At 42.5% G+C, this 17,248-nt stretch overlaps 1 protein-coding gene across 4 annotated transcripts in view; it reads left to right on the top strand.

Moving 5' to 3' along the window:
- The window catches only part of Fam168b (family with sequence similarity 168 member B), a 31,699-nt gene that overhangs the window by 1,834 nt on the left and 12,617 nt on the right, over positions 1-17,248 (top strand). For all 4 annotated transcript variants that reach the window (XM_057751211.1, XM_057751210.1, XM_057751209.1 and 1 more), the window contains exons 2-3: positions 4,144-4,224; positions 12,577-12,657. In XM_057751211.1, the coding sequence (XP_057607194.1) occupies positions 4,155-4,224; positions 12,577-12,657 (151 nt within the window). In that variant the 5' untranslated portion in view covers positions 4,144-4,154. The remainder of the gene's footprint in view (positions 1-4,143; positions 4,225-12,576; positions 12,658-17,248) is intronic.

Raw genomic sequence — 17,248 nt, 5'->3', positions numbered from 1 at the left:
TCAGCAGTTCAAAGTGCGTCCTGATCCTGCAGAGGATCTAAGTTCTTTTCCCTGTACCTACTTCAAGCAGCTCACAACTGTCTGTAACCCCAGCTCCAAAGCATCCGGCACCCTACATGACACCCACGGCACTCTCACACACATGGCATTCACTCAAAAGGCACAAACATGAATAAAAATAATAAAAACCTATCCTGATTGCCTTATTTTGTAATTTTGTCTTTTCTCCTGGAGCCTTATGTGCTTTAACCACTGAGCTAAATCCCTAACCCCATAAAAACAAGTTCTAGAAAACTCAAGAAAGTCATTTTAAAGACATGCTTGTAATGCTTGCTGAATTTACAGTTGAGGAATCCTTGTCTTTTTACAGGTAAGTGTGGTTGGTGTGTTCTGATACAGGCATCAAACCACCCACAGTTAAGTAGTTGCAAACAGGAGACCTTAGAATTCTACCCGTGTTCAGCTGAGGTCCGGGATCTGGTCTGCACCAGCTCAGAATAGGGATTGGTGGTAGTTGTGTGATCACTGGCACCAGAAGCACAGGCAGATTGGCTCTCTGGGTCTTTCTTTGTTTTTTCATTATAAATGGAGATACTGTGTGCAGTCATACTCCCCATGTGATGAAGTCAAGTTTACTATCCTTTGCAGTATTTGTCCTTTCTAAAGAAATGCTTTAAATTACAGGTGTCATTCACATTGTTATATTCTTTTGTCTTTCTTAAAATTTACGTAGTTGATATAAACACGATCCATTACCATAAATAACTAACTACACTGTTGGGTATTCAGCCTGTGTTCATTTTCGAGCTATATCATTAAAATATAGGGTTTTTTTTTTATTCTTTTTCAGATTTCTATATAAATCAGAATCTAAACAAAATCTGCCTATTGTCTTTAGTGTAAATCTAATTTTATCTCAAACACACTCCCTCACCTGTGTTAATACCATTGAAGAACAGCCATTTGCCCTTGACAGTGCCCTCCTTTTGGGTTTGCGTGGTTTGCTTCATAGTCTCATTTCATGTATTCCTCAAACTGCTTGATGTTCCTGTGAACTGGAAATTAGGTATTGGCTCTCTTTCACACTTGGAGAGTAACACATGAGGGTACATATTGTATAAGTTGTTTGATGTGATAGGTTTACATTTCTCATCTGCTAATCAGATGTGCTTTGATAATTCTGAGTGAGACTTTAAATGCCTTAAATTAAGCTTTGTTATTAGGAGTCTCATGTACTGCCTGTATTAGCTAGGTATTTGTACGTTCCTTGTGTGCTGAGCACTGGGAGATGCAGGGAGACTGAGACGCAGGATTTCCCACGACTTTTGAGCTCACAGTCTTTGAGGGACTCTCGCCATTGAATAAATAATTCAAGGAGGGCTTTTGCATTTATTTGTTTCCAGAACTGTTACTGCTTTTGCTTGAGCACACTAAGACATTTTGCCCCATGGTTGGAACATTCTAGGCAGGTAGGTAGGTACATTGCCTCTTAGTTATCTCCCCAGTCCCAGCCTGCAGTTTTTAATTCCGTGAGACTTCTTAATCCCCTTAGGAAAAGTATCTTCGGTCTCTGGAGTACTCTGACTTCTCTGAAATGCCTCTTTCCTTTCATGGCCGTGCTGCCACGGCTCTCCTCACTGCTGCTCCTCTTGGAGTGCCGCCAAGTTCTGCTCTCTGCACTCGGTCCTCAGGGCACCCTTTTCTCTTTTGGCCCTTACCGTGGTTTGTACCAAACATTGTTAATCACGGTTTTTCTTACTCCTTAGAATAGTTATAACCTACATGTTAAGTGAAGTAAAAATCTCAGCTACTGTATCTTTTTTTTTTTTCATTTTTGAAGAAAGTATTGGATGGTGCTTTTTCTAAACTGTAAACTTAGAAGAGAACTGTGATTTGCTCTTGTTTCCTCAGTAGCCATGGCACTGTGCTTATCTTGAACTTCATTAAGAAAGTAAAATCCAGGGATTGGAGAGATAGCTCAGAGGTTAAGAGCACTGCCTGCTGTCCCAGAGGTCCTGAGTTCAATTCCCAGCAACCATGTGGTAACTCACAAAAATCATCAATGAGATCTGATGCCTTCTTCTGGCCTACAGGCATACATGGAGGAAGAATGTTGTGTACATAATAAATAAATAAATCTTTAAGGGAAAAAAAGAAAGTAAAATCCAGTTACTGCTCAGATTAGGAAATTAGTTTGGAAAGAATTTACTTCTTGAGAGGTGACAGGTGAAACAGAAGCACCATGCAGTTTAGAGGAATGAGGATTGGCGGTTGCTTTTTCCTTTCCTTCCCTTTTCTTCCCCTTCCCTTTCTTCTTCCCTCTCTCGCTCCCTCCTTCCTTCCTTTTTTGGTTTTTCAAGACAGGGTTTCTCTGTGTAGCTTTGGATCCTGCCCTGGAACTCACTCTGTAAACCAGGCTGGCCTTGATCTCACAGAGTTCCTGCTTCTGCCTCCTGAGTGCTGGGACTAAAGGCATGCACCACCACGTAAAGGCGTATGATAAAACACACTGCTGACTTTGCTTCTCTTATGCCTTTGGCTCTTGTTTTCTCCATTCATAGGCCTGTACTATCCAGTGTCTGGGAACTCAGGATGTGAAGTAGGCTGCCTTTAAAATTGTGATCCTCTTGTCTCTTCCTTCCATGTGTAGTTGTAGGCTGTTAAGCCCAGACTATCTATTTTTTTATTTTTTATTTTTAAAAAGAGCAATTTTGGGGGCTGAAGAGATGTCTCAGTGGCTACTAGCACTTCCTGCTCTTGAAGAGGACCCAATTTTGTTTCCCAGCACCTACCTATAACAGGGACCTCCCAACTCCCTGTAACTCGGCTTGAGGGGATCCAGCAGCCTCTCTGACCTCCATGGATGCCCCCACACACGTGTATTTGTGTTCTCTCATACAAATGAAACTTTAAAAGAGTGGTTTTAGGTTTCACAGCAAGCTAAAAAGTGAGTTTCCCCAACCCCTGTTACACCTCCCATTTTAAATTAACAATTACCTCAATTCTTAATGTCTAGTCAGCGAGTGAGTTACCAGATGAAGAATAATGCAAACTCACACTCGATCTCATTGGGGGATAGAATTAAGAGGCACTTCTTGGATATACTAATGAAGTGTTGCTTCTTTTGGAGATGGGGTAGAAGAATAGCTGTGCAAATTCTTTTTTTTTTTTTTTTTTTTTTGGTTTTTCGAGACAGGGTTTCTCTGTGGCTTTGGAGCCTGTCCTGGAACTAGCTCTGTAGACCAGGCTGGTCTCGAACTCATAGAGATCCACCTGCCTCTGCCTCCCGAGTGCTGGGATTAAAGGCGTGCACCACCATCGCCCCGCTAGCTGTGCAAATTCTTGAACTTTGCAGGAGAAAAGATTAGTAAATGTCAAAACGTTGAGCAGGTTGACAGTGTGTCTGGACAATAATCTTTTAGGAAAAATACATTTAGAAGGAGTCTTGGGGTGATTACATGTTTTATGCGTTTCCTTCAAGATTGACTGTTCCTATGCTGGGGTGCATCTACCCATCTGTGAGTGTAGATTTAGCCCATAGTGCGTGATGCAGTAGTTTGCCCTGTTTGTTTCACATACTATTATACATTTTGTTTGTTTATTGAGACAGACTCTCACACAAGCCTAGAATGTTATTGAACTTGTGGCAGTCAGTCCTCTGGCCTCGGACTCCTTAGTGCTGGAATTACAGAGAAGAGCTATCATGCTAGGCTCATGGTAGCCTTTTTTTTCTAGTGGATGATTGAAGCCAGTGCCTTGCACATTCTAGACAAGGGCTGTCACTAAGAAAGGCTCGAACCCTTTAAAAACAAGTGCATGATATTTTATATTCTGGATATGTCTTGATTTAACTCTCTGTTACAAGGGCATTGAGGTTAATTATAGAATTTTTGCATCTTAAGTAGGGCTGTAGTAGGTATCATTTCCCTTAGCTCTGATGGATTGAAGAGTTATGGAGAAAAGACTACCTATGGTTATTGGAACATCCAATATTTATTTTCTATTCTCTGTTGTTTGGGAGCAGCAGAAAATACATTGTTTTATAGTGGACTAGAATAACATTTGTTGCCTGCTCTTTGGTGCTAATGAAAAAATTCTGGAAGCAAGAACTGGGCTAAATCACCTTTTTTCCCCTCTTTTTAGTTCTTGAAATCATGAATCCTGTTTATAGCCCTGGGTCTTCTGGGGTTCCCTATGCAAATGCCAAAGGAATTGGATATCCAGGTAAGCAAATTGACTTTTGTTTTCATTATTGAATTTTGAACACTTTTCATGGCCATGTAACATTAACATTTACAGTGAATGTGCTGGCTAATTTTGTATCAGCTAGATGGAAGAGGGACCTTCAGTTGCAAAACTGTCCCCACCAGATTGCCTGTGGGGTTTTTTCTTGATTAATGGTTACTGTGGGCAGTGCCACCTCTGGTCTCAGGCTGTATAAGAAAACAAGCTGAGCAGGCCATGGGAAGCCAAGCAGTAAGCAGTGTCTACCATGGCTTTTGCTTCAGTTCCTGCCCTGATTTCCCTTCATGCTGACTGTAAGTTTAATATGAATAAACCCTTTCCTCATTCATGTTGCCGTTGGACATGGTGTTTAACATAGCAGTAGGAACCTTAAGACAGTGGACAAACCTAATTCAAGTTGTGGAAGGAAAGAAGATTCATGAGATAGAAAAGTCAAGAGATGTCTGGCCTAGTCTGGAGCTGGTTGTTCCTGTGGGTGGGGCCAGGACCTTCCTTTTTTGGGGGGGGGGGGGTTTAGAGACAAGGTTTCTCTGTGGTTTTGGAGCCTGTCCTGGAACTAGCTCTTGTAGACCAGGCTGGTCTCGAATTCACAGAGATCCACCTGCCTCTGCCTCCCAAATGCTGGGATTAAAGGTGTGCGCCACCACCGCCCGGCTAGGACCTTCTTTCTCTACCTCTCAGTTCATCTTACTTTCTCAGTCTTTGTGAGGTTCAGCCCCTTTGAGTAGGAACCTCATGGCTTCTGCCATATAGGAAAGCCCAGTGTGTTTTTACAACCCCTGTCCACACTTTTTTTGGGTTGTGTCCTAGTAAACGTGGCTTCCATCTCCCTAGACAGGGAGGAGATCCTGTTGGACAGTATCCTCACTCTCAGTGAGTGGAGTCAGTGAGAGCTGAGCTGAGGGAGGCCTTAAAGCAAAACATTGGGGAACTGCGACTTTGGTCAAAGATTACAGATGGTTGTCCTCCTTGGTGACTGAACAAGAAGTAGTGGTTTGTAATGTTAAAGTTTCATTGTGGGTCCTCCCCTTTGAGTATTGATGATGGAGCCCATAGCCCGTGGATGCTACACTTCTCCTGCCGACTGTATCTTTACCCCTTTTGTAGTTTTGAGACAGATTTACTAAGTTATTCAGGCTGGCCTGGAATTCACTGTATAGCCAAAGCAGTTTGACTTTGTGATCTCTGTACCTCAGCTCCGGAAGTAGCTGGTGTTACAGGCTTGTCACCATGTCCAGCTCTCACTCTGGGATTTGAAATACTTTGACTAAGGAAAACCATTTTGGGACAAAACTCTAAGAAAATGGAATGAAACTGAACTTGGAAGATGACAGGGATTTGAAAGTGATGCAAACCCAGCTCCCTTGGCCAGGGAGCTGTAGATATTGGCTGCCCTGGAGCATTTGCTGCTGCTGGTGGAATTCTAGCAGTCCAAATAGGGACAGAAAAGGATGTTAAGAATCTTCCGTGTGCAGGGAGTTAGAGTCACTGGCCTCTCGCCTCAGTCTTGAGATTGGGCCTCCCACTAAAGGGTTGGACAAAGTCTATTTGCTGGCTCCACAAGGAAGTTTGTGTATCTGTACGGGTTCTGAGAAGAACAGTCTTTCCTAGGTGCTTAGAGACATTCACGGGCATTGAGGCTCTAGTTTCTTACTTAACCTTTCCTAGTGGGGGCATCCAGAAGTTGAAAACATTAAACATAGTCACCCTGATGCATAATCTCTGAAGTACCTGGCAGCAGCAAATGCAGAATTACTGCATTTGCCTTTGATATAGGTTAATTGGCCTTCCTGCAGCAAGTACTACCTGCTCATACACAAAATTATTACAAGACACGGGTGCTGTTAGAAAATGGTCATCAGTCAGAATAACTGCTGTGTCAGAACTAGCAGGTAGAAGCCATGTCACAAGAAAGTGTAGAATGCTTGCATAACAGAGTGAAATTTCTAAGTGGAGAACAAAGCGAAGAGGGATTAAGGGGAAAGAAATAATTGAAACTAAAAGAAATGGGGTCCGGGGTGGTTAGTCCAGTGAGATCTAGAGGAATGTGAACATAGAGCACTGCTGAGAGTGAAGCCGAGTGCAGATAAGTGAAGGCTAGAGGAAATAGACCGGAGATGGCTCAGTGGGGAGAGTGTGGCTCTTAGTTACGGTCCCATATCAGGCAGCTCACAGTTGCCATTACTCCAGCTGCAGGAGGTCTTATACCCTCTGCTGGCCCTCCACCCCGTAGGTACCTACATATATGTACGTATTCTAATGTACACACAAATGCTTTTTTTTTTAAGAGAGGAAATAGACTGCTTAAAAATTTTGAGAATAACATAGCAGAAGGACTTAGAGAAATTAGAAGGGGGGGGCAAGTTTTCCAGTGTTGATGAAAAGCAATTTGGTATTAAAGTATTAACACTAGTTTAAATGGGATAGCAGAAGAGGACGCTGAATGAATCTGGAGCCAGAGCAATAACCAAACACCCATGAAGTTTATTTACCTACTGGTCTTCGCCTAAGACTTGAGTTCTCTGCTCTTTAGGTGGGCCAGGCTGTGGGTGCTGACAGGCTAACTCTGTTGCTCTTCAGGCAGGCAGGGGTTGGCATGTCCTGTGTGGAGATCCAAGCTGAGGCTCTGGGGTGTGCTCTGCACGGGGCAACTCTGACAAACCCGTAGTGTATGTTCTGGCCCTTTGGCTGTCACTTACCAGTCCACAGTCAGAAGATTTTTAGAGCAAACCATTATTTTAGGTGGGTTATATTGTAAAAATCACTTGAGAGAGAAAGCTTCTGTAATGCTGAAGCAATCTTAAGTATCATTTATGTAGTGTTTTATACTTTACTTCTTTACCTTGTATGTTTTTTTGGTTTAGGTATTTCAATTTCCCTGATGGGTCCTAGTAGCCAGGGTGTTGGATATGTGGGTTATGTGCTCATAGGGTCTTAGGCAAGCATAAATTAAACATAAAGACTGATGGGACATGGAGGGAATTCTTCCTCCAAGTGCTGACTGGGTAATAATTATTGGTATTATTGTTTGTTATTATCGTTTCCTCATATATTTGTTTGGTTTTTATTTTATGTGTTTAAGTGTTTTGCCTGCATGTATGTACATCATGTGTATGGATGATGCCTGCCTGTAGTAGTCAGACGTGGAACACTGTGATGTTAGGGTCCTTGAAATTAGAGTTAGGGACAGCTGTGAGCCACCGTGTGGGTGCTGAGAATCCAACTTGGGTCTTCAGCAAGATCGATATCTTCAGCTGTTTCCTCACTTATAAGATCTGGTCTTTATTTTCATTTATACCTTGTCATCTTCTTAAAGGAATTTATTTTACTTATTTGTTGTGTGTGTTATGTATGCGTGCCGTGGTGTACCTGGGGAAGTCAGAGAACAACTTAAGGGAATCAGTTCTCTCCTTCACCATGTGGATCCCAGTGATTGAACACAGGTTGTTAGGCTTGACCACGGGTGCTTTAACCTGCTGAACAGCAACTTACTGTAGTCTTGCTGGCCTTGCCATGCCTTTTTTTGTTTGTAGTTTATTTATGTATGTATGTATGTATTTTTTTTGTGTGTGTTTGGGGGGAACTCAAGTGTTCCTGCCATCTTTTGAACTAATAAAATTTTTATTAATTTTCTATTAGCCTTTGAACTTTTTTTTGGAACAGTGTTTGATTGTATAACTTAGGCTGGCCTCTAACACTCAGCCCTCTTTTGGACAGTGATTACAGGTGTGGGCCATTGTGTCCAGCATAAAAAAAAAAATCACATTTTTGTACTATGTCCTTATATGCTGTTGTCCACCTAAAGATCCACTGGTTTTGTTGTTTGTTTTGAGACAGGGTTTTTCTGCGTAGCTCTGGCCGTCCTAGAACTTGGTTTGTAGACCAGGCTGGCCTCAAATTCAGAACAGCCTACCTTTGCCTCCTGAGTGCTGGGATTAAAGGCATGTGCCACTATTTCTAAAATACGTCATTTGAAATAAAAAAAAACCATATTTCCTGTAGCTGTCACTGGATTTGTGTGTGTTATGTGTGGGTGGTATGGTGTGGGTGTGTGTAGTTGGGAAATGTGTATATATGTATAGTTGGGGGTTGTGGTGTTGGGTGTGTTAATGTCTGTTTTGCTTTTGTTTGGTGATGTAATTTTGTTTGTTCCCTATAATGTCTGTTAATTATCACATACTTTGTATATTGAAGCAGAAGTTTATGTCTCATCTCCCCAGAATTTAGAAATATGAGATTAAGGTGTTAGCAGAACTATTGTCCCTCTGGGAACTGTGAGGAGAGTCCACTTGAGCTTTTCCCCTTCCTTCTGAATATCAGTCTGTTTTTGCCTCTGCTCACATTCTGTCTGTCTTTTCTGTGTGTTTTAGTAAGAATGTGTATCATTGAGTTTATGGCACAGTCATATGTATAGTCTTTTTCCATATAAGGTCAAAGTCATAAGATTCCAGGGAACTGATATATCTTTTAGGAGGAAAGGAATTTCTCCCACCCCCTTTTTTACCTCCAACATTGAATACAGATTTTTATATTGGCAGTTACTTTTCCTCATGCTTTTAAAGATGCAACTACATTGTCCTTGGTTTCTAGGAGAGTAGTTTTTGCTTTGAATGTGCCGCTATAGCTGTTCTCCCCCATGTGCTCTGTTGTCTTTAAGATACTGTTGTTATTGTTGTTTTGTTTTTACCGTGCTGTGATTGGATGTAGTGTTTTTATTTTGCTCAGCATTAGAGAGCTTCTTGGGTTTGGATTGTTTTCTTTTCCAGTGGTAGCAGTAGCTTTTTGGCCTCTACTGTGATTCCATCCATAGTGTGTGAAAGCACTGTGTTTTGTGTTTCTTTCTTAGCTCTTTATGAATAACTTCCTGCCTGTTTCCATTTCACTAATCTTGCTAATGGTGTGTGAATCTACTACAGAGCCGTGTGTTGAGTCAGACCAGCTTGCCCTCCCTGTTCCTCCAGTGTATTGTTTAGCTGGCTTGTTGGTGGCTGCAATCTCTGGATTGCTGTGGTTCTGCTTCTCATTTCAATACCTATTTCTTGTTTCCTGTCATGTGGTCCTGTCCCTTGCTTAGGGTGTGACACACATTGTATTAGAAGTTGAGTTGTCTAGTTGCTGTCTTCCTTTCCCAGCTAACTGTGATTCTTCCTGTACTCAGAAATAGAATGTGTATATATTTCAGCATAGGCAAGGCTCAGGCTTCCTCTGGTCCTCATCCTGAAGTGTGGAGCTTCTATCAAGCTGGCATGCTCTGAGAAGCCCAACCGTCTTCAGGAAGCATGCATGCACTTCAGTGGGGTTTAGTTTTCTTAGCCCTTTGGGTGAGATAGCTTTGGAGTATGGCATGACTTAAAGAGGACTTCAGCTGGTTTCAGAGTTCTTCAAGGGTCTGGTTTTTGTTTGTTTTATCACAGCAGTGTTAAAAGACCACCAGAATTCACACTTGTTTTTCTTCCCCATGTTGTTGACACATTGTGCTTGTAGCTCACCTTTATGTGGACACTGGGAAGGATTAAGGAACACATGCAGTATTTAGGGCAATGATGTTCATGGAAGATAAAGGGAGAAAAGTGGTTGGGTAGGAAGAGCCTTGATCATGGGCCTCTTAGCCATCATCAGGTACCCAGTTGGAAGAGGCTGCTTTCCTCCATCCAGACTGCAGCCGTGTCTGGAGAAGAGATGCTGGGTGCATTTGTCAAACAATGCATTGTAGGAACCACTTCTATATGAGTTTGCAGAGACTTGCTTGTCCTGTTGTTTTTATGTAAATATAATAATCTGTCTATGTGGAATTTACTTATTTAGCCCACTTCCTTGTGATGAGTGTCAGTTATTTGAAGGTTTGCTATTCCCCAAATGTTTTAAGTAAATTAGCCTTGGGCTTTCGTTAATAACTGTGTTGGTGGCAGTGACCAGCAAGGTAGATTCCAAGAGAGTAAACACTTGAACAGCTTTTAGGATACTGTCCAGCTGGCTTGTGTATAGAGATTTGCATTGTTTTGTACTCTTGGGAGTGTTTTCATCTCGTGGCCTTGATAACAGCAATATGCTGTCCAGAGTTGAGTTTTAAGAAGTGATATCAGTATAGTTGGGATTCATGTAAGTTGAATTTTTGTCTTCTTTTTTGGGGTTTTGCTGTACTTATATATGTCTATGGAGGGCCCTGTGGGTTGCACTGCCAGCGCTGTCTTTTGACATAGTTCATGTTCTTTGAAGGCATTGTCATAAAGTGACCAGTCTCATAAAAATGGCTAGTGTTTAGGATCACTTGCTTCCTACCTGTCCAACCTCTCTATGCCAAGGAGGTAGAGCTGATGTTGAAGGGGACAAACCTTGGTAACAACTGAAGAACCCTTTCAGGAAGAGCTTTAGGAGTACAAGGAAACAGAATTGCCGTGCCTTGCTTAGAAGCCTGTGGACTAGATGTTGGAAAGAGTAAGAGTCTGGTTTACTGTAGTTCTGCAGTCAGCGGAGGGCCGTTCACAGCTGCCTCCTGGGGTTTGTGCTGCCTAGGAGATGGTCTGTGTTCAGTTTAGGTCAGAGTGATGAGTGGAATGGGTTCCATGTGGCTGTAGGAATGGAGCAAGGTGGGTATAGAAGAAGCAGGGCTCCTCAGGAGATGGAGAGGGGCGCTGGTGCCCACAGCAGACCAGGTGTGGCATGACTCGGTTCATTAGAAAGTGTGTGTTGGTGTGTTTTCTGTTGAATTTCAGAGCTGTAACTCAGTAAGAAGGTTGGACAGACTCTAGTAAGAAGCTCTGGAGCAGAGGGTTTCCTGAGTATGTATGAGGGACAAGAGGAAATTTCTGTTTTTGTGGCAGTTATTGAAGAAAACTATGGAATATGATCTAATTAGTGTCATTTCTGACTTTCCAATAATTAATCATTAAAAAGTTTTTTTCCCTAACCAATTCTCTGTTACCTAAGCACTGTCCTGTGGGTGAATGAATCCTGCTTGATCCGGTTTGCTTTGGGCCTCTAGTGGTTCTTTCAAGGTTTGTCCACGGGACATTTGTAAAAATCATTGCCTTTGATGCCCAAAATGAGTAAAGTTGATGAAACATTTGTGCACTGCACACTGCATTACTGACTGGAGAAGGAAGTGGGAAAGAAAGAATCCAGAGGAGAACCTGGCCAGTTCTGCTGAGGTAGAGGAGAGTCGGGTTGAGGATTAAGGGAAGCAGCCTGGATTCGTGGAGAAGAGAACTGAGCCCTTGCAGGGATTCTTCTGGGCACCACTCCAGCAGAAACTTCCAGGGTTTAGGAAGACTGTGGAGGTCAGATTGTGAAGCAGGAATGTCAGCTGAACTTCATGTGAGGACAGCCTGGCTTTAACAGCTTGTCGGCCTGTGCTTCTATGTGGATTCTGATTGCATTTTCCCATTCTGGGGATCACTGAGGTTAGTTAGAGCCCCTTTAGTAAAACGACTTGAGTATAATGTTATTGACAACCTGGGTTCCTAACTGGCCACCTTGATCTGAGGGAGCTGGGGATTAGAACTTCAGAAATGTGAAGATGCCTGAATTGAATTTAGGAGTTTGAACCAGTGCCTAAGAACAAGAGCAAACATTACTAACTTTTAAATATAATACTGTGACTCTTACCTTTGCAGCCACTAAGAATGTATGGCCGTAAGACACCTACACTGGTTATCAGCAGAAAGTAGGCTCTAGGGTGGGTCCAAGCTTACTTTGAATCCTGGTTCTTTCAGACTTAGTGTAGTGAAGCCAGGTGAGGGTAATGACTGAGCAGTGTTGCCGACTCACAAATGTTGTGATTGTGGAGTGAAACTGCCAGGGATGTTGGGATTTTGAGACTCTAGATTCTTTCTCCCTTCTCCCCTCTTCCTTTCTTCATCTCCTTTCTTTTCCTTATGCTTAAAATTATGATTTAGCTATTTACTTTTTATCTAGACAGGGTCATGCTATATGTAGCCCTCATTGGCAGCTGTCTACCTGCATTTGCCTCCCAAGTGCTTGGATTAAAGTTGTTTTGGCTCTGGTATTAAATTTAGGACCTCCCACATGCCACTCCACACTAAGTTGCATGCCTGCCCCTTGATTCAGCTATTCAGAACAGTGGACTGCTGACTCAATTTCTGCCTGGTCTTTTTTTTTTTCCTCCTAGTTGTAGAATGTGAGCATTCAATTATAGATCTAAAAGACTGGGCTGTTTGTGACTCATCAAAATTCTGGGACAAGAAGATAACTAAAGACAGTGTTGTTTGAGCACAGTCTGTGGAGTTCTAGAAGCAGCAATAAGGAGGCCTAGTGTTTAGGTGGCTGCACTTCTTCATTGGTAATACTATTGTGCTGTATGTTTCCCTACAGCTGGTTTTCCTGTGGGCTACGCAGCAGCTCCTGCCTATTCTCCTAACATGTACCCTGGAGCAAATCCTACCTTCCAAACAGGTATGTACTGCATGACAGATACCTTGTGTGTAGCTGGGGGAGGAGGAGGTATGGAACTAGGATTTGTGGTTGGGTGGCTTTCTACATTCATAAATGAACCTGTGGATGATTTAATTAAAGCTTAGTTCTCAGTTCACACAAGTTTTGCTTTATTGAGTTTCTCCCCCCACAGTCTCTGGGCTATACGGGTAATTCCTCGTGCCAGATATCTGTTCTTAGGATAGGACTTAATGCTAGGAACTGAAGACCGTTTGGTCATGGAGTACTGTCCACAGTGCTGTGGTTATATTTTAAAAAGCAAACTTTGTTTTCTGTATATAGTGTATGAGAATATTTTCAGATTTGAGAAATTGCTGGTTTAAATTGAAAATGACTTTGTTTGATTCTGAATTGCATAAAGATTATTTAGCAAGATTTTCTTTTGTACACACTGGTGTGTTGTCAGCTTCTATTGGGATAAGGGGTTCCTTTGAGGGTGTTGGCTCATGCTTTGACCTAGCTGAGATGTCTGGTGAGGCTGCTGGGACAGTTCTTTGCTCCACACAGCTTTGGGTAGAAAAGAAATTAGCAGTGTCCTTCCTATGAGTTCCTTACTTGGGACTCATAACGTCTGCCTCTTACCCATCTCTTCTGTGCCCAGCCTGACTGCCTTTCTCAGCTCATACCCCAGCTCATACCCAGACGAAAACTTGGACTTGCTCTTTCTGCTTCAGTGCATTTTGTCCTAGGTTCATGTTCCTGCTCACTTAAGCCGTATAAGTGTACATGGCAATGTGCCCAGAAGAAGGTTAATGACCTCCATCTCTGGAAGACAAGTGTCTCTGCTCAAACCTCCTAGTTCTGTCCCGCAGTGGCCTCTTTCTCTCCAGAAAGTTCCTTCTTTCCTCTTGTGATTTTCATCTGGCTCTCTCGCACACTCGGTCCCCGCGCCTGTCATTGAGACTGCTGTGAAACATCTTGAGCGGTTAGGCCACAGTATTATCAGCAGGGAGCCAGCCGTGCTGCTACCCTGTCTTTTTGTAAGGCCTTCGCACACTCTAGCTTCCTTTCAGACAGTGCTCGTGTCTGTAACATAACAAACTGCAGATATTTATGGGGTGCACTTCATCATCTCTGCTGTGACATGTATCTCTGTCATGTTTGGGAGCAAACATACCTGTTTGAACAAAATTTGTTTTGTCCATTTCAACTTTACTGGGCGCTAAAGAATCATAGATGTGTTTTCTCTTGCTATAGATGAGTTGTGTTTTCTAAATTTTTTGTGTAAATAGAATCACATAAGAATGCACTTGGTCATTTTGGGACTGGCATCTTTTACTTGGACTTTCCTGTTGTGGTACCTGTTACAGATTTCCTCCCTTCCACCGTTAGGTTGTGCCCATTGTGTGGGAAACATCACTTGCTTATCTGTTGGTTAGCTAATGGCATTTAATTTGCATTTAAAATTTATTTTGCGCCGGGCGGTGGTGGCGCACGCCTTTAATCCCAGCACTCGGGAGGCAGAGGCAGGCGGATCTCTGTGAGTTCGAGACCAGCCTGGTCTACAAGAGCTAGTTCCAGGACAGGCTCCAAAACCACAGAGAAACCTTGTCTTGAAAAACCAAAAAAAAAAAAAAAAAATTTATTTTGCAAGCGAAATTTTTTGTGTGTTTTTAGCATAAGTTTGGATATATGCTTTCAGTTTTTGCTGAGTAAATACAAAGGGATGGAGTAGCTGATTCTTAGGGCAGGTAAGAAACTGCCAAAACAGTCTTCCATAGTGACCACTATCTACCTTCCCCTCGGTTGTATATTTCTTAGTTCTAGTCCTCTGTACTGTTTGCAGCTTTGGTATGATCAGTCTTCTATCCTAACTGTACTAGTAGGTATCTAATTATTTACAGTCGCAGTTTTATTTTGAACTGCTGGGACAAACATTGATCATCTTTTCATATGTTAATTTACCATTTGACTCTTTGGTAAAGAGTTATGCTTCTGGGCCTGGTCTACCAGATTCTCTGGAGACTGATGCAGGAGGATCATAAGTTCAAAGTCTGCCTGGGCTAGAGTAAGTTCAAAGCTAGCCTGCAGAACTTTGAGAGACTCAGTTTCAGATAAAAAGTGAATGAAGGACTGGAGGTGGAGAGACGGTTCAGTGGTGGAGAGAAGTTGTTACCATGCAAATCTTAGGCCCTAGCACCCATGTGAGGCAGCTCACAGCTACCTGTAACTGCAGCTCCAGGGGATATGACACTAACCTGCACATATGGGTGCAGACACAGCATACATAATTAAAAACAAATGTTTAGTTTACAAAAGTAGAATGAGCTTTAGATAAAATCAGTGATGCACAATTGCCAGCTTTTGCAAGAACCTGGGTTCAGTCCCTGCTAGCACCCTCCAAAGGGAAGGCGGTTATGTCCTTCTTTAACACTATGCCAGTTACTGAGTTTGTTTTTTAAGGCAGTAATTTTATTTTTCAGACTTTGTTTGAATATTTGTTCTTCTTTTCTTTTTTCTTAAGAGATTTTATTTATTTGTGTTTACAGTGTTCTGCATACATGTATGCCTGCAGGCCAGAAGAGGGCACCAGATCCTACTATAGATGGTTGTGAACCACCCCTGTGTGGTTACTGGGAGTTCATCTCAGGATCTCTGGAAGAGCAATCAGTGCTCTTAACTCTGAGCCATCTCTCCAGCCCCTTGTTTTTATTTTTTCTGTATGAGCATTGAGTATGTGCACCACGTGCATGTTAAGTACCTACAGAGGCCAGAAGAGTGTTGGTTTCCTTGAAACTGGAGTTATAGGTGGTGTGAGCCACCATGTACATGCTGAAAACTGAACCTGGGTCCACTGCAAGAGTAGCAAGTGCTCGTGCTCTTAAATGCTTAGACATCTTTCCACCCCACTCTTTGTTTTCTTTGTAAAATGATTTTCATTTATTTTTACTTTGTGTGTGTTCCTGTGTGAGTTTTTTTTTTTTTTTTTTTTTTTTTTTTTTTTCCCTCCGTAGCAGTACAGGTGCCCCAGAAGCCAGAGAGAACGTCAGATCCCCTAGGTCAGGAGTTAAGGGGCAGTTGTGAGCTACCCAATATGGGTGCTGGGAACTGAACCCAGGTCTTGTGTGAAAGCAGTATGCATTTTTAATCACTGAGCCATCCCTCCAGTGTGTGTCTCTTTCCACTCAGGGTGTCTTGAACTCCTGGGCCCCAGCCTCCTGAGTAGCTAGAAGTGAGATCTACTCCTCACCTGCTTAGAGACTGAGTTTGTTCTATTGCTGGGTTTTTAAGAATTATTTTATTTATCAGATTCATGATTTTAGAGGTTTTTTTCTCCTAGTTTTTCTCCCTTCTGGGTATCTTTCACAGAACAGTTTTAAAAATTTGTTGAGGTTATTATTCTGTTCTTTGGGTTACATTTCTAGTATCCCGAAAACCTGCCCAAAATGATGATTTCTTGCTTTTTCTTCTAGCTGTTTTAGCTGGTACATTTAGGGCTTTAGTTCATTTGGAGTTACATGTGTGTAGCACTAGGTTAGTGCACTTTTGTGGGTTAGTGCTTCTTGCACTCGTGCTGTAGCACACCATTTGTACTTGATTACTTAACACCAGTTTCTTCCTAGCGTGCTAGCCTATGTGAGAAGGACTAAAATCTTTCCTCTGAGTTTTGTAATTTTCCTAAGTCTCGGGTTTGTTGAGGCCAGTGCAGATGTTCTTGCCAAAAGCAGGGGTATCTGTGGGACAGTGCAAACCACCTTCTCTCACTTCTCCTTTTTAAGACTGTTCTCATGTGGAGTTACGGTGGCCCAGGCCGCTGTCTTGGAAGCCGCTGTTGAAGAGTGCCAGGCCCTTTGCTGTCAGTCTCATGACGTAGTTGTGCCAGATTTTGTGTGCTTTTGTTATCAAAAGACTTGGGATAAAGGTTTTTATGTGAAATTGGTGAAGGTAGGGGAAACTTTGAAGGCCTTGGTATCCCACTGTGCTGTTGGCTCCTGATGTAAATCAGAACTATGTGCTCCTCTTTTATGGGTTCTTGAAATGTCATCTCCCTCTTCCGAGGATCCAGGCTAGGTCATCACTGTAGACACAATGAGAAAGGAAGTTTCTAAGAGTTCTGCTGCTCTCTTGATCTGCTCTAGCATAGAGGCGGTGGGTCTGCAGGATTTCCTGAGCACCTTTGCATTGCTCTGATCCTTTTTACTTTTTAAAAGATTTGTTTTTATTTTATTTTGTATGTGTATGAATGTGTGTCTATGTACCATGTGCATGTTTGGTGCCCACAGAGGCCAGAAAAGGGCATCAGAGCCCCTGAAACTGGAGTTACAGGTGGTTGTGAGCTGCCTAGTGGGTGCTGGGGGCGAACCTGGATTTTGTGCAGGAGCAGTGAGTGCTCTTAACCCCTGAGCCATCCTCTCAAATCCTTTTTCTTAGTCCATGTGTATGTCACAGGAGTCTGAGAAGCTTTGGATTTGTGGTAGCTTTTGGTGATATATTCCGTTACATGGTCTGGAAGTAGAGGAGATCCATTTGTTTTGAATAAACTTGGGCTGCAGACAGATAAATCTGGAGTGGGTTTTCCATGCTTGTAATCTCCTTAGGAACTGAGCTGGTA

The sequence above is a fragment of the Chionomys nivalis genome, chromosome 19 (genome assembly GCF_950005125.1).
Source record: "Chionomys nivalis chromosome 19, mChiNiv1.1, whole genome shotgun sequence".
Taxonomy (NCBI): domain Eukaryota; kingdom Metazoa; phylum Chordata; class Mammalia; order Rodentia; family Cricetidae; genus Chionomys; species Chionomys nivalis.
Note: the sequence above shows the minus strand (reverse complement) of the source record. Positions and strands in the feature narration are given on the sequence as shown.